Genomic DNA, 15,000 nt, shown 5'->3' with positions numbered 1-15,000 from the left:
AGCAGCTGCTGCTGCATGCGCATGCATTGGCGGCAGTCTTCTCCGCTCCTTCCCCACAGGTCTATTCCTCTGCTGTCTTTGCTGTTTATTTGTGCTGTTGCCCTGCTGCTGCTGCTGCTGTTGCTGCTGCTGCTGCCGCAGCTGCACCAAGCGGCGTCTGCATGCCTTCCCGTGCAGAGGCTCCAACAGCTGCAAGTGTAGGCTGCCGCCAGTGTTGTTGCTGCTGCTGCTGTTGCTGCTGTTGCTGCTGCTGCTGCGCTGCAGCAAGGGGACAAGAGCAGGCCGCAGGTGTATGGCGGAAGAAATAGAAGGCAAAGCTTCCTTAGTTGACGGTGTAGCAGGATATGCTGCAACACACACCAAACCCTAAACCCTAAACCCTAAACCCCAAACCCTAAACCCTAAACCCTAATCCTGATATATGTATGGAGTCCCTTTCCCCTATAAACTCCCGTTTGCTGCAGTTTGCTCCTTCACGCCCATCGCGTAAGAACTAACACCAAGAGGGTTTATTAGGGTTTATTAGGGTTTAGGGTTTAGGGTTTAGGGTTTATTAACCTTGAAAGAAGAGACGAAGATCAGCAAGAGAGAAAGAAAAGAGATGAGATCTCTCAAGGGGTAAACCCTTATTATGTGCAACAAGGTGTATAGGCAGCAACGCCTGGTGTCTGCTCAGGTATGCAGCAGCAGCAGCAACTGCAGCAGCAGCTGTCTTACGCTGTTTACGGCTACAGATGCCGGTGCTACTCGTGTTGTTGTTGTTGTTGCTGCTGCTGCTGCTATTGCTGCTGCTGCTGTTGTTGCTGCTGCCCGCCGCTGTCTGCAGAGGCAGCAGCAGCTGCTGCAGACCCCATAGGAAGACAAGAGGCAATTCATCTGCTGGCCCCATACTTCTCTCCTTCCTTGCTGCTTGCAGCAAAGCCTGTAGCTGCTGCTGCGCGTGTTGCTGTTGCTGCTGCTGCTGCTTCTGCTGCTGCTGCTGTTTTTGCTGCTGCTGCTGCTGCTTGCGGAACTGTTGAAGGAATAGGGAGAGCCGCAGCATCTGCACAGGTAGCATGCGTACAGCAGGAGGAGGCAGCAGCAGCTTAGGCAGCAGCTGCAGCAAATCCCCCCGTGGCACCGGCATAGGTACATGCAGCAGGTTTGCTGCTCGCTGCTGCTGCTGCTGCATCTCTCGTCTATTGGGCTGCGGTGGCGGCAGCAGCAGCGGCAGCAACCTTGGGGGTAAGAAGCAAGAAGGGCCATACAAACGACGGTGCTGCTGCTGCTGCAGGTGCTGCTGCTGCTGCTGCTGCTTGCTTCCTCCCACTGCAACAACGACAGCTTGCTGCAGCAGCAACTGCTCCTCCCGCTGCTCGTCTTCTCTTTCCCTCTCCTGCTCTTTATTCTGCTTGCCCTGCTGCTGCAGCTGCTGCTGCTGCTTCTGCTGCTGCTGCTGCTGCAGGGGCATGTGCTGCACCTGTCTCCATAGAGGCAAGAAGGGACACTTTGTTGCCATTACTGTGTAGCTGCAGCGGCAGCTAGGGGGCCTACGGAGGTGCAGCAGCTCCTGCTGCCAGGCGCAGCAGAGTGCTGCATGCGTTCCTGCTGCAGTATCGGGGAACCCAAAGGGGAAGTCGCTGCTACTGCTGCTGCTGCTGCTACTGCTGCTGCTGCTGCTGCTTGCCTCCAACAGATGCTTCCTCCTGTCGTTGTACCCTATAGGGACAACCCCTAACCTACACAGCAGCACAAACAGCCTAGCAGCACCTGCCCCTGCAGGCAGCAGCAAATCAAACCCATTGCTGCTGCTGCTGCTGCTGCTGCTGCCTCTGCTGCTGCTGCTGTCCATGTTGGGACCTAGAAGGCCTGCAGCTCCTTGTGATACAAAACCCCCATGAGATATCAGCAACACAGGAACCGTGGTACGCTTTGCTGCTGCTGCTGCTGCTGGTGCTGCTGCTGCGCCTGCAGCAGTTGCAGCTACTGCAGCAGAAGGAAGACACAGAGGAGCACTCAAATTGCCAGCAGCAGCAGCAGCATCCGTTGATGCCGCCTCCACGACACCCACAGCAGCAGCACCGGCAGTGCCAGCTGCTGCTGCTGCTGTTGCTGCTGCTGCAGAGGTTGTTGCCTCCGCCTCAGCAGCAACGGGGAGAGGACACCCAAAGTCTTCCTCATCTTCAAGTGCTGCAGCACTGGCAGACCCAGCAGCAGTAGCAGCAGCAAGTGCTGCTGCTGCTGCTGCTGCTGCAGCTGCACCAGACGTGCCTGCTGCTTTCCTTCCCGCTGCAGCTCCCATTTCTGCTGCTGCACCAAGCAGCTGGTGCTGCTGATGTTTGGATTGCTGCTGCAGCACCTGCAGCACCTGCAGCTGCTGCTGCTTTTGCTTCGGTTGTTGGTGTTGTTGCTGCTGCTGCTGCGCTTGCTTCTTCTTCTGCTGCTGCTGCTGCATCTGCCGTTCCCGCTGCAGCTGCTCGCTGCGCTGCTGCAGCCGCTGCAGCAAAGCCCGTATCTCTGGCCTCTTCCTGCTGCGAGTAGCAACCTTGAAGGGAACAGCAGCAGCAGCAGCAGCAACAGCAGCAGGAGAAAACAGGCGCGAAGCAGCAGGAGGAGGCAGCGCCCTTCCTGCTGCAACAGCAGCAGCAACAGCAGCCTTAGGTGTCATACTTTGTGCTGCTGCTGCATCTGCTGCTGCTCTTGCTGCTGCTCCTGCTGCGTCTGCTTTTGCAAAGTCTGCACTAGCAGTACCGCCAGCAGCAGCAGCAACCGCAGCAGCAGCAACAGCACGACGCAGCAGCCTGCGGCAACGAGGAGGAAAAGGGCCCATTAAGGAAGGAGACAGTGTCTCTAAACTTAGGAGACACCCACCAGGCAGCGGGGGGCAGCAGCCTTGCTGCAGCTCGTGCTGCAGCAGCGCCCTCCATAGCATATAACATGCTTGTGCACCAACAGCATCTTCCGCTGCTTCTGGTGCTGCTGCCGCTGCTTCTGCTGCTGTTTGTCCTGCTTCTGTCTGTGCTGCTGCTTCTGCTGCTGCTGCTGATGTCGCTGGGGGATCATCCGCAGCCATACCGACAGCAGCAGCAGCAGCACCACCACCACCACCATTACCCTCAGCAGCAGCAGCAGGAGGAGCAGCCGCAGCAGCAGCAGCAGGACGTACAACCTTTAATGCTAACCCAAGGGCCCTTAATGAGCGGGGGCCCCTTAACTCAAATCTAGCTATATTGGGTACCAGCTGTATATACACCCCAAGGCCGCAGGTACAACCTGCTGCGTCTGCTGCTGCAGCTGCTGCTGCTGTTGCTGTTAGTGCTGCTGCTGTATTTGTTGCTGCTGGTGGTGAGGATAGGGACCGTAAGAAGCACCAGCAACCCGGTGGCCGCAAGGATTCTGCTGCTGCAGCAAGTGCTGCTTTTGCTGCTGCTGCTGCTGCAGGGTGTACAGACACCCAAAGGGTACGATTTGTCTCATCTGCTGCAGCAGCCTTAAAGAAGAAATCACAAGGTGCAATAAGTGTAGCTTTTTGCTGCTGCTGCTGCTGCTGCTGCTGTTGCTGCTGTTGCTGCGGTTGCTGCAGCAGTAACATGCGTCCCTGCTGCGCACCTGCACGTATAGCTTTGTTGCTGAGTACAGCAGCATCAGCACCGCAGCGTCGCAGCAGCAGCAGCAGCAGCACGAGGGGCCCCTGTAGCTCAATAATAGAATAATAAGAAGCATCATGTATAGTTGCATGCTGTCTTGCTGCTCGCTGCAGCTGCCTCTGCATGCGCTGCGATGGTCGTAAGGGAAGACTAAAGCCCCAAAGAGGAAGCATGCGGAAGCGTCGTACATGATATGCATGCGTCTGTAGCCAACGCAGTTTCCCGCTGCTGCTGCTGCTGCTGCTGCTGCAACTGCTGCTGCTGCTGCTGTTGGGGGGGAAGGGGAACGGAGCTGTACGCTGCTTCAAGAGCTCCGATAGACGACGCTGTTGACGACGAGAGCGACGCGCTGATGGCTGTAGGCAGCAAACATACAGATTAGGGTTTAGGGTTTAGGGTTTAGGGTTTAGGTCATCTTATACAGGAAGTTAGCTAACAGTAGAGTAACAGGATAGAAGAGTTAGGGTTTAGGGTTTGTTGTATATAAACACCATTTGTTTAGAGAGAGTATATATCTCTATAATATATATTTAAGGGTTTAGGGTTTAGGGTTTAGGGTTTAGGGTTTAGGGTTTACCTTAGGTGGTGTTTTAGCCATTTCTACTAAGATATGGTCTCTTCTTCTTCTTGGTACCCTATAAGGATTATAAGACATGCACCTTCTCCTCATATATACAGGAAGCTTCTGGAAGGCTCGTCTGCACGGTCCTGTCTTTGCTGCTGCTCCTGCTGCTGCTGCTGCTGCTGCTGCTGCTGGGGTTGCTGCTGCTGCGGTTGTATCGACTTCTCTGGGGGAAGTAGCACCATCAGAGGATGCAGCAGCAGATGCTGCTCCTGCTGCATTTTGTGCTTTCTTTTGACGCTTAGATTGCTGCTTTTGCTGCTGCTGCTGCTTATGCATGCGTTGCTGCTGCTGCTGCTGCTGTCGTTGCTGCTGATAACGGTTTGGCAGCTCCTGCAGCTGCTGCAGCAGAGCAGCAACCTCTGCCTGGCGGGCACGCAGCAAGGCAGGAACAGAAAGAACAGAAGGGAGAGGAGGAACAGGCAGCCGCGCTCCTGCAACAGGCAGCAACCTCTCCTCCTGCTGCTGCTGCTGCTGGGAAGGTCGAGGGGTTAGGGGAGGAAGATTCAGGTTTATAGGGTAGGGGCCAGCTGCTTCTGCTGCTGCTGTTGCTGCTGCAGCAGCAGAGCTGCTGCTGTTGCTGCTGCTGCGGCTACTTCCTGGGCTCTGGGCCCGTTCGCCCTGGAGCCGCTGCCTCTTCGGCAGCATCTCCGAAACCCTAAACCCTAAACCCTAAACCCTAAAATATAAACACTAAATCAAGTATAGGGAGGGTTTTATACTCCCTTAGACCTCCTTATACCATCGGCAAACCCTTAACACCATAGAAGGACAGCCCCGCGTATCGAGGTTCTAAGCCCGGTGGCCAAACCCTAAACCCTAAACCCTAAACCCTAAATTCTGCTATATAAACCCTAAATCCTGTATATAACACACTCAATAAGGAAAAAAGACCTACTAGTTCCCTCTTCACCACCCCTCACCAAACAGAACCATTGGGGGCCCCCCAACATCGCAGCCCCGAGGGGCCCCCCTCGATTCTCACTCGCTATGAGGGTTTAGGGTTTACGGTTTAGGGTTTGGGGGTCCAAAAGTAATACATTCTTCCTTTAATCAAATTGTATGCTCTAACACATTAGCAGCATATTAGAGTTGAGGGAAAAAAAGAGGTGTTTTGCTGCTCCTAAGAAGGAGGCAACAGATATTAATTTTATTTCCTTTCTTCTAACTCTTTTGGGGCTGGTAAACATCGCATCGCATGCAATCTCTTATCTCCCCCCAGCACACAACCATTAACTTTTTCTTCCTTAGGCCATATGCGTGCATGCATGCATGCATGCATGCATGCCGACTAGAGCATGCAAGCCTGCATGGCGTATAGCATGCATGCGTACACACGTGCATCCATGCATGCATGGTGTCTCGTCTTAAGCGCCCCACATGTGTTCACTCTCTCTCCTGTGGCCGCATGCATGCATGCAAGCATGCACGCTATCTCTATCAAGCACCAACACATGCATCTTCTATGGTCCCGCGCATGCGTGGAAGTTGTTCGAATGCATGCAAAGGTTTATCTTGTGGCAGAATACATCGAGTTGTTGTTCCTTCTTTGTATACTTTTTAGTGTGTTATATTCCCTTCTCCCTTCAGAGGAGATGAAGGAGGCACTGCAACAAGGAGAGGAGAGATAGGTTGCTCCCCTCCTTGCATTTGCTGCAGGCACCACGACTGCTTCGTACCGGGTGTCAAGCAGCGCAAGCATCTCTCTCCCCTTTGTGTCTCTCCAATACAAAGGAGACTCCAAGAAAACATAGAGGAGGGGGGGAGAGCAGTCACTGCTGCTGTCACCACCACTGCGCCCCACAGACTTCACGGGACAACAATGGTGTCTCCTGTGTCTCCTTCATGGCTCTTTTAAGGGTATTACCCCTAGTCATGCTTCTTGTGTCCCCTATTCCTTTATCTTTTTAATTGGATGTAACCTCGATTCGTTTTACTGCCTGTGCAACAGACGAAACGCATGCACGGCTAAGGAAGATGGTGTCTCCTTGTACCTTTTCCTCTCCTTCTTACCTGTTCTTTTCGTTCCATTAGTGTTGCATAATTATATTGTATTCCTTTATTACCCTTTTATCTTTCTGTGGTGCATGCGGCACCTGTTAAGCCCATTGCCCTCTCCCTATCCCTTGTCCCTTTTATTTACAGTATATACTACCAGCCCCAAGAGCCACCAATTCTTAATATCTCTAATTAGAGAAGGTCAGCTGAGTTCTCCCCACAAGAAGGGAGGAGTATTAATAAAGAAAAGGAGAATTGAAGGAGACTAGTCCTGGCTGCATAGGTAACCTAACATAGTGAACAAACAAATGGACTTCTCTAAGGATTATTTTTATTCTTTTTTTTTTTATTTATTTATAAGCAATTCCTCATGAACATCTACATTCTCTTTTTAATGCAGAGGCATAGATACTGCCCTATAATATAATATAATAATAATTGCAGCAATAATAACAGTACAGGGGATACATCACCATGATAACAACAACAACATCAACAACAACCACCATCACTGTTGTTTTACGTCTTAGCTCCTGCATGCAAGTTCGATGTATCATTGTTGTCACAGTTGTCGGGTGCTGGGAGGCAGTCATCTCTTGCTGCTCTCTTGCTTCTATAGCAAAGCAGCAAAGGAGACCATTTGCTGATTAAGGAGGCATTGCAGCAGATGCAGCAGGGAGGGTCTGAGGTATGCGAGTGCAAGCATAGCTGTTACTGTGGGGGCTGGCTTGTGGGAGCAAGAGAGTTTACAACAATTCTGTGCAGTGTCAGTGCATGCACGCATGCATGTAAGCGTGCATGCATGCAAGCATGCATGCATGCACCTCGAACGCTGCCCTAGCATACCTACACCGCGTAGGTTTGCTTATGCATGTTTGTTTATTTGCTGTTAAGATAGCAGCAGCAGTAGTAGTAGTAGCAGGAGAAGGGCGACGGAGAGGAGGCACTGTCCCTCCTCTCCGTCAATAATCTATACCGCTACCCCTAGGTGTCTTGCTGCTTAGAGGAAGGCAGCACATTTGCTTCTATTAGGAAGGGTATTATATGCACTGCATGCACTGTATTTACACTGCTGCTATCCTTATTATATTATAATAATATAATAATACTAGGACTGTCTTACAAGACACCCCGTTACTACAATAACACTAAGACGGTGGCTCAAGCACTCGTAGACCCTCCCTGAGCCCCAGACCCTAAACCCTAAACCCTAAACCCTTCCTCTCTCTTCTGCTAAGAGGATTAGGGTTTAGGGATAGGGGGCAACAACGCCCTATACAACTGCCTCTCTTCCTTAGCAGGGAGACACTAGGGCTTATATTACCGTAGTACCTGTTCCTTTTTACTGGGAGGGACGGGGACCAGCAAGGGACCTGCAAGAGGACAGAACAGGCACGTAGGAGACACCTACAAGCCTCCCCCTTAAGAAGTCGCTTCTCTAAGAAAGAGAGAAAGCCCTCCTACTGTGTACACCCATAGCTGCTGCTGCCTGCTGCTGTTGCTGCTGCTACCTATAACCTGTCTCGCGTGACAGCCCAGTGTGATGATATAGCAGCAGCAGCAACACCCAAGAGGCTGCTGCTGCAGCCAATGGAGCAGCGGCCGCTGCTGCTGCGGCTTCCGGATCGGCGGTACGCTCTCAGCAGTAGCAGCAGCAACTGCTGCTGCTGCTGTTCCCCCTTTACCCATAATGCCTTAAAGAAGCCTCTAAGATTAGGGGCTTATGATATAAACAAATTGCATATTTGTAGAAGGAAGGTGACTACAAGCAGCAATTGCTGCATGTTAGTTTGGCTGCTGCTGCAGCACCCTGTGCAGCACGACAGCAGCAGCAGCAGCAGCGCGTGAGAGTGAGTGGGAGCCCCCGCTGCTGCCCCATTGCTGCTGTGCTGTTATGCCTCACAGACAATTCCTCCTACATTCTGCTGCTGTGCTTGCTGCCGGCCGCCTTGTCTGTTGCTGCGGCACATCCAGGTGCAGCAGGAGGAGCAGCAGCGGCAGCAGCAGCAGCGGCAGCAGCGGCAGCAGCAGCAAAGTCTGCATTCCTACTTTGCTGTAGGTGTCCTTTCTTTGTTTCCTTTTAAACAACGTTTGCAGGAAGTTTCCTAGTTGGCACGAAGTGGCCCTTAAGGGTTTACGGCCAGCAGCAGCCGCAGCAGCAGCAGCTGCTGCTGCTGCGGCCACAGTACAAGGAGCATTCAACGCAGCAGCAGCTGCTGCAGCAGCAGCTCCCTCAGCAATTTTTATTAATCTGTTAACAAGCGAGAACGGCTCCTATCGTCCATTGGCTTCGCCCTTGTCCACCCCGAAGCAGCAGCAGCAGCATTAGCAGCAGCAGCATTAACAACAGCAGCTGCAGCAGCAGCAGCAGCAGCAGGAGCAGGCCTAGTTGGCGAAAGGGGCCTCCATAGGGATAGAAGGGGGGCCCCGTGTGGCGTTAGGTTTAGAGGTTTTTGCTGCAGTGGAGCAGCAGCAGCAGCACAGCGCAAGTTCCTTGCTGCTGCTGCTGTTGCTGCTCCTGCTGCAGCAGCTGCAGCAGCTTCAGCATGCAGCCCCCAGCAGGCAGATTCGCCCCTCGGGTGTCTAGACAGCGAGGCCCTCTTGGGGCCCCTGCAGACAGTGAAATTGACGAGGGGGCCCCATCGACCCCTCACCATCCTTCTGCTGCTGCTGCAGTTGCAGCAGCAGCTGCAGCAGCAGCTGCTGGAGGTGCAGCACCGGGTCCTCTTCGTGTCTCTCGCCCTCGTGCAGTAACTCGTGTAAATCCGTATACGGGGGCCCCTCAGGGCCCCCCTTTGGGGGCCCCGTTAGGGGCCCCCCTGGGGGCCCCTTTGGGGGCCCCCTTAGGGGATGGTCTTCCCCTGTGCCATCAGGTTGCTGCTGCATCTGCTGCAGCAGCAGCAGCAGACACAGCATTTTGCCGTCCCTTATATCAATTAGCATCTAAGTTGGGGGCGGAGGAGTTGCGTAATTTGCTGTTGCTGCAGTGTAAGCTGCAGCAGCAGCAAACACCGTCAGTTCCTGCACCAGGAGCAGCAGCTGGTGCAGCAGCAGCAGCAGCAGCAGGAGCAGCAGCAGCAGATGGTGAGACTATGGGTAGACGTGTACTACGTATACTACCATTTAAGGGTCGTAGTTGGCGTGGTGTAGCTGATGAGGTTGAGAAGTTACGTCCTGCTGCTGCTGCTGCTGCTGCTGCTGCAGCAGCAGCAGGAGGAGGAGTAGGAGGACTCCGCGGCAGCAGAAAAAGAAAAAGAGCAGCAGCAAGACTAGATAGGCTGCACCTGCTGCAGTGTCTACAGTGCGGACGTGTACATACAGCAGGCAGCAAGTTTGGTGATTATGTCTTATGTAGTGCATGCGGTGCATCGGACTTTGCTGTTGGTGTAGAGCTTGCTGCTGCTGCTGCTGCAGCAGCAGCAAGAGAGAGAGACAGCAGCGGCAGTGAATAAGCTATACAACAAGTACACATACGTACATATACACTTTGCTGCTGCTGCTGCTGCTACTGCAGCAGCAGCAGCAGCAGCAAGACACACAGACAGCAGCGGCAACGAAGAAGATCACCAAGAATACGTATACATGTATACGTGCATATACACCCCACAACTAACACCATCTGCAGCAACAGCAGCAACGGCAGCAACAGCAGCAACAGCAGCAACAGCAGCAGCTGCAGCACAGCCTGCAACTAATAGTACGGTCGTAAGTGTCTTTGTCGCCTCTTCCCCCCGTCTGTACACAGAAGGGAAGCAGCAGCAGCAGCAGCGACAGCAGCAGCAGCAGCAGCAGTAGTAGTAGCTGTGTAGCAGCAGCTCCTCTTATTTTGTTTATCCCTCCTGTTGTGTCGCCCCACACTTCTGCACCTTTGCTGCAGCAGCAACCGCCATAGCAGCAAGCGCTGCAGAAGCAGCAGCAGCAGCAGCAGCTGTTGCTAAGGTGCAGCAGCAGGAAGAAGGGTGTGGGGCAGCTTGCTTCTGTGGCGGTTGGCAGCAGCAAGCGCAGCATCAACTGAACGCAGCAACAGCAGCAGTCGCTGCTGCTGCTGTTGCTGCTGCTGAACTGCATTTGCTGCAGCAGTTGCAGCAGCAGCTGCTGCTGCTATTTAACTCTATTGGACTGCAGCAATCTTCCTTTAGCAGTTAGGGGGGGCACAACAAATTAATACTAGCAGTAATAAGGGACAGCAGCAGCAGCAGCTGCTGCTGCTGCTGCGTTAGAGGATAGAGATACTGTAGCAGCAGTAGCTAGAGACGTGCAGCTGCTGCAGTAGTTGCTGCTGCAGTTGTAGCTGTGTTAGGGGATACGGGTGCTGCTGCAGCGGCAATAGCTAATGCTGCTGCTGCAACTGTGTTAGAGGAGAAACGTCTTGCTGCTGCTGCTGCTGCTGCAGCAGCAGCAGCAGCAGCAGCACATAGAGAGGAGCTCGTAGATAGAAAAGCTTGTATACATATAAAGGAGTTGAAACGAATTGTTGTTGTTGCTGCTGCTGCTTCTGTTGCTGCTGCATGCACAATAAAGGCAGCAAGCACGAGGAGCAGCAGCAGCAGCACTTGCAGCACAATTTGCTGCCAGCAGCTGCGCTTAATGAGCAGCAGCTGCTGCTGCAGCAGCAACTCCTTCGCCACGCTAAAGGAGTTGCTGCTGCACCCACAATGGGGCTTGTCTTCTGCTGCGGCAGTTTTTGCTGCAGTTGCTGCTGTGTTTGCTGCTGTTGCTGCTGCTGCTGCTGCTGGTCAGACGCGTTGGTCATTTGTTGCTGCAGAATCCAAATTCTACCCGCTGCAGCAGCATGCACCCAGTTGCAGCAGCAGAAGCAGCAGCAGCAGCAGCAGCAGCAGCAGCAGGTATTCGTTGTTTTTTGGCTTAAGGAAATCGAAAGGAAGCTCATGGGGTTTACAAGGGGGGGGGTTGTCCCTGAACCACCTGTGCTGCAGCGCAGCAGCAGCAGATATACGTTTATTAGGGTCTAGCTGCAGCAGCTGCAGCAGCAGATCTATGCTGCTGCTGCTGCTGAATGGCAGCAGCTGCTTCAGGTTCTTTGCTGCTGAAGCAGAGAATGCAAAATAAGAAGGAAGGGAATCAACATTAGGCCATAGAGGTAATGTTCCTGCTGCTGTTGTTGTTGTTGCTGCTGCTGCTGCTGTACCCGACCCACTGCTGCTGCTGTCCTGCTGCTGCTGCTGCTGCAGCGCCACAGGTTGAGGTGTACCCAAGAGAGAGAAAATGCGGCAAAGTTGATCAACGTCATTGGATCCAGGGAATAAAGCACGACCTGCAGCAGCAGCAGCAACAGCAGCAACAGCAGCAACAGCAGCAACAGCAGCAACAGCAGCATAAGAAGCAGGGAAGTGACAAAGACAACCCCACTGAGAGAAGCAGCAGCAACAACAGCAACAGCAGCAAATCAAGCAACACGCACCCCACCCCTCTACCACCCCCACCACCACCACCACCACCAGCAGCAGCAGGAGCAGCAGGAGCAGCAGGAGCAGCAGGTTACCTGTAATAAGCTCGAATAGTATACAGCCTACACTCCATACATCAACTTTATCTGTATATCTATCTGCGCCGTATAATAGCTCAGGAGCTCTATACCATAGAGTAACTACTTTATGCGTCATTAGGTCTTTTTTGCTGCTAATTGCATGCAGCTGCTTCTGCTGCTGTTGCTGCTGTTGCTGCTGTTGTTGTTGACGTAATTCATTTAATTCTTTATTTATTTTATTTAATTTATCTAATATTATCTTTTCTCCTTCTTTATCTTTATTATTTATATTTTGTTGTAATAATTGCTGCTGCTGCTGCTGCTGCTGCTTATAATACATTTGTTTTCTATGGATCTGTCGCTGCTGCGCTCGTGCTAATGCAGCAGCAGCAGCAGGAGCAGCAGGAGCAGCAAATGCCCTAGCTAGACCAAAGTCTGCAAGTTTTAATATACCACCATCAGCAACAAAAATATTTGCAGGAGAAATATCTCTATGTAATAAATATCTTGCATGCAGCTGCTGCAGCCCCAGCAGCAACTGCAGCAAGACACATTTAGCTTGTGCCTCTGTTAATCTTATTTTATTATCTAATGCTCTTCTTATATCTCCCTTCATCTCCTCCATGACTAGACATATACATCCATCCTCTGTGAATACATCTAATAAGCCCATTAAGTGCTCCTGCTGCACTTGCTGCACTTGCTGCACTTGCTGCTGCTGCTGCTGCACTTGCTGCTGCTGCTGGGGGGCTGGCTGTAATTCACGCATAACTTTTAATTCCCTAATTGTTGTAAAATGCAGACCAACTTGTCCAACATTCTCTCTTAATAATAATTTATTATTATTATTATTGCTGCTGCTGCTGCTGCTGTTGCTGCTGCTGCTGCTGCTGCTGCATGCAGATGAATTAACCTTCTTTATTGCTACATGCTGCTGCAGCAATTTATCCCATGCCCTCTCTACACGACCATAAGTTCCTTCCCCTAAGAAAGTATCTACTAATAAATAACGACCTCCTCCTGTTGTACGATGACCTTCACGGTACTCTTCTTTCTTCTTCTTCTCCTTCTGCTGCTGCTGCTGCTGCTGATGCTGCTGTTGCTGTTGCTGCTGTTGTTGTTGTTGTTGCTGTTGTTGTTGTTGTTGTTGCTGCTGCTGGGGAGGAACAGGAGGAGGAGGAGGGTTAGAGGCAGCTGCTGATGCTGCTGCTGCTGCAGAAGAAGAAGAAGAAGAAGAAGCAGCAGCAGCAGCAGCAGCAGCAGCAGCAGCTACTTCCGGCTCCGTCTTTATACGCTTACGGCACTGCTCGCCGTCAGATTCTTCTTCTGCTGCTGCTGCTGGTGCTGCTGCTGGTGCTGCTGGTGCTGCTGCTGGTGCTGCTGCTGGTGCTGCTGCTGGAACTGCTGCTGGAACTGCTGCTGGAACTGCTGCTGGGGCTGCTGCTGGGGGTGCTGCGCCGTCGGTGGCTGCTCTTGTTGCTGCTACTGTTGCTGCTCCTGCTGCTGCTGCAGTTCCTGCTGGTGCTGCTGCTACAGGAGCAGCTGCAGGATCCGAGTCTTTCATTGTTCCGATGGTGGTCTAACACCTGCTGCTGCTGCTGCTGCTGCTGCTGTCTCTGCTGCTTCTATCTTGCTGCTGCTCACGTTGCTGCTGCTGCTGCGGCCTCGGCCGTCCTGCTGCTGCTGCTCCTGTTGCTGTTACAGCTTCTGCAGCTGCTGCCAGTGCCCCATCTGCGGTTGCAGCTGCAGAGAGTGCGGCAAGCTTTCGCTTTGCTGCTCCTGCTGCTGCTGCTGCTGTTCTTCCTTTTGCTGCTGCTGCTGCTGCTGCTCCTTCCTGATGCCTAGTAAAGGCTGTCCATAAAGCATATTAGGTAAATAATTTCTGGTAAGAAATCATAAATAAGGAAGAAGAACAATTTCTAGGGTTTAGGGTTTAGGGTTTAGGGTTTAGGATTTAGGGTTTAGGGTTTAGCCTTCCTAGCCTCCCTTGGAGGATGGCATACACCTCATGCGTATAGATGTTTGTGGGGTTTTTATTTCTTTAATAAATTAAATAAATAAATTATTTTAAATCTAATTATCTGTATTTTGCTGTTGCTGCTGCATGCAACGACCGAGCAGCAGCTGCAGCCGCAGCAGCAGTAGCAGCAGGAGCTGCGGCTCCAGCTGCTGCTGCAGCTGCTGCGGATTGGCAGCAGATATTGTCATTGACTTCTGCTGTAACTTTTTATTAGGAAGACGAACTTAGGGGCAACTATAACTCTATTACTGCTGCTGCTGCTGCTTTTGCTGCTGCTGCTGCTGTAACTGCTGTTGCTGCTGCCAAAGCCGCAGCCGACAGCAAGACGTTGACTGCGCGGCAGCAGCAGCTGCTGCCGCAGCAGCAGCAACAAAAGCACGAGCAGCAGCTACAATAACAAGGGACTCTCCACAGATTGGAGGAGCATTGGCGATAAAAGGGGCAGCAGACAACTAGTGGCAGCAGCAGCAGCAGGAACTGCAGCACCAGCAAGAGCAGCAGCTCTTGCTGCTGCAAATACGGAAGCCAACACCATGGTGTGTGCAGCAGTTGCCTGCATGCGGTATTTGCCTCTGCTGCGGCAGCATCGACTCACAGCAGCAGCAGCAGCAACAGCAGCAGCAGCAGCAGGACGAGCAAATGGAGCTGCTGCCCCTAGAGCAGCAGCAGCAACAGCAGCAGGAGGGAATGCAACAAACGTGAGGTGTGTGTACACCACACCTATAGGGAGACGTAACAGCCCTGTTGCACCTACCACCACAACTGCAGCCCCAACAACAGCAGCAACAGGAGGAGCAACAGCACCTACAGCAGCAGCAGCAGCAGCAACAGCAGCAGCAGCTGCAGCACATCCCTGCCGATCATCAGATGTGCCATCCCAGCCATCCCCTTGCACCTCACCATCAGCACGACCATCAGCAGCAGCAGCAGCAGCAGCACCACGACAACCACAAGAACCACCAGCAGCAGCACCATCAGCATCAGCAGCATCAGCATCAGCATCAGCATCAGCAGCAGCAGCAGCAGCAGCAGCAGCAGGAGGACTGTACGTATCCCCAATCCGTTTAGGCGGATGTATAAATTCAACATCAATACTAAATCAATTTTATAATAATTTATGCATAAGAAGAAGATATAAAAAAGGAATAAAAAAAGGGACACTCTTATGGTCTAAGGGACAGGTACGTATACCTCCTATTGCTATACAAGGATACCCTATTAATAATAAGTTATTACCTCCTCATCA

General features: G+C 52.4%; 4 protein-coding genes across 4 annotated transcripts in view; 2 read left to right on the top strand and 2 right to left on the bottom strand.

The window, feature by feature from the left end:
* EMWEY_00037940 (hypothetical protein, conserved) overlaps window positions 1-5,184 on the bottom strand; it is a gene marked incomplete at both ends in the record, with an annotated part of 6,329 nt that extends 1,145 nt beyond the window's left edge. The window contains 5 exons of the mRNA XM_013482285.1: window positions 1-347; window positions 718-3,982; window positions 4,303-4,896; window positions 4,991-5,040; window positions 5,172-5,184. The exon at window positions 1-347 is cut by the window's left edge and continues 184 nt beyond it. Coding sequence (XP_013337739.1) covers window positions 1-347; window positions 718-3,982; window positions 4,303-4,896; window positions 4,991-5,040; window positions 5,172-5,184 — 4,269 coding nt within the window. The remainder of the gene's footprint in view (window positions 348-717; window positions 3,983-4,302; window positions 4,897-4,990; window positions 5,041-5,171) is intronic.
* Window positions 5,185-8,792: 3,608 nt separating this feature from the next.
* Window positions 8,793-10,041, top strand: EMWEY_00037930 (hypothetical protein, conserved; the record flags this gene model as incomplete). The annotated part of the gene is made up of 2 exons (XM_013482284.1): window positions 8,793-9,330; window positions 9,761-10,041. 2 exons carry the CDS (start codon window positions 8,793-8,795, stop codon window positions 10,039-10,041), a joined length of 819 nt encoding a protein of 272 aa, XP_013337738.1.
* A 535-nt stretch (window positions 10,042-10,576) lies between these two features.
* Window positions 10,577-13,298, bottom strand: EMWEY_00037920 (CAM kinase, CDPK family, putative; the record flags this gene model as incomplete). Its single annotated transcript, XM_013482283.1, has 4 exons — window positions 10,577-10,750; window positions 10,901-11,028; window positions 11,396-11,521; window positions 12,374-13,298. 4 exons carry the CDS (start codon window positions 13,296-13,298, stop codon window positions 10,577-10,579), a joined length of 1,353 nt encoding a protein of 450 aa, XP_013337737.1.
* Window positions 13,299-14,621: 1,323 nt separating this feature from the next.
* Window positions 14,622-15,000, top strand: part of EMWEY_00037910 (hypothetical protein) — a gene marked incomplete at both ends in the record, with an annotated part of 584 nt that continues 205 nt past the window's right edge. The window contains 2 exons of the mRNA XM_013482282.1: window positions 14,622-14,816; window positions 14,984-15,000. The exon at window positions 14,984-15,000 is cut by the window's right edge and continues 205 nt beyond it. Of these exons, the coding sequence (XP_013337736.1) occupies window positions 14,622-14,816; window positions 14,984-15,000 (212 nt within the window). The remainder of the gene's footprint in view (window positions 14,817-14,983) is intronic.

Source organism: Eimeria maxima, genomic scaffold, assembly GCF_000499605.1.
Source record: "Eimeria maxima Weybridge genomic scaffold, Emw_scaff577, whole genome shotgun sequence".
NCBI classification, from domain to species: domain Eukaryota; phylum Apicomplexa; class Conoidasida; order Eucoccidiorida; family Eimeriidae; genus Eimeria; species Eimeria maxima.
This window is presented reverse-complemented; position numbering and strand designations above follow the sequence as displayed.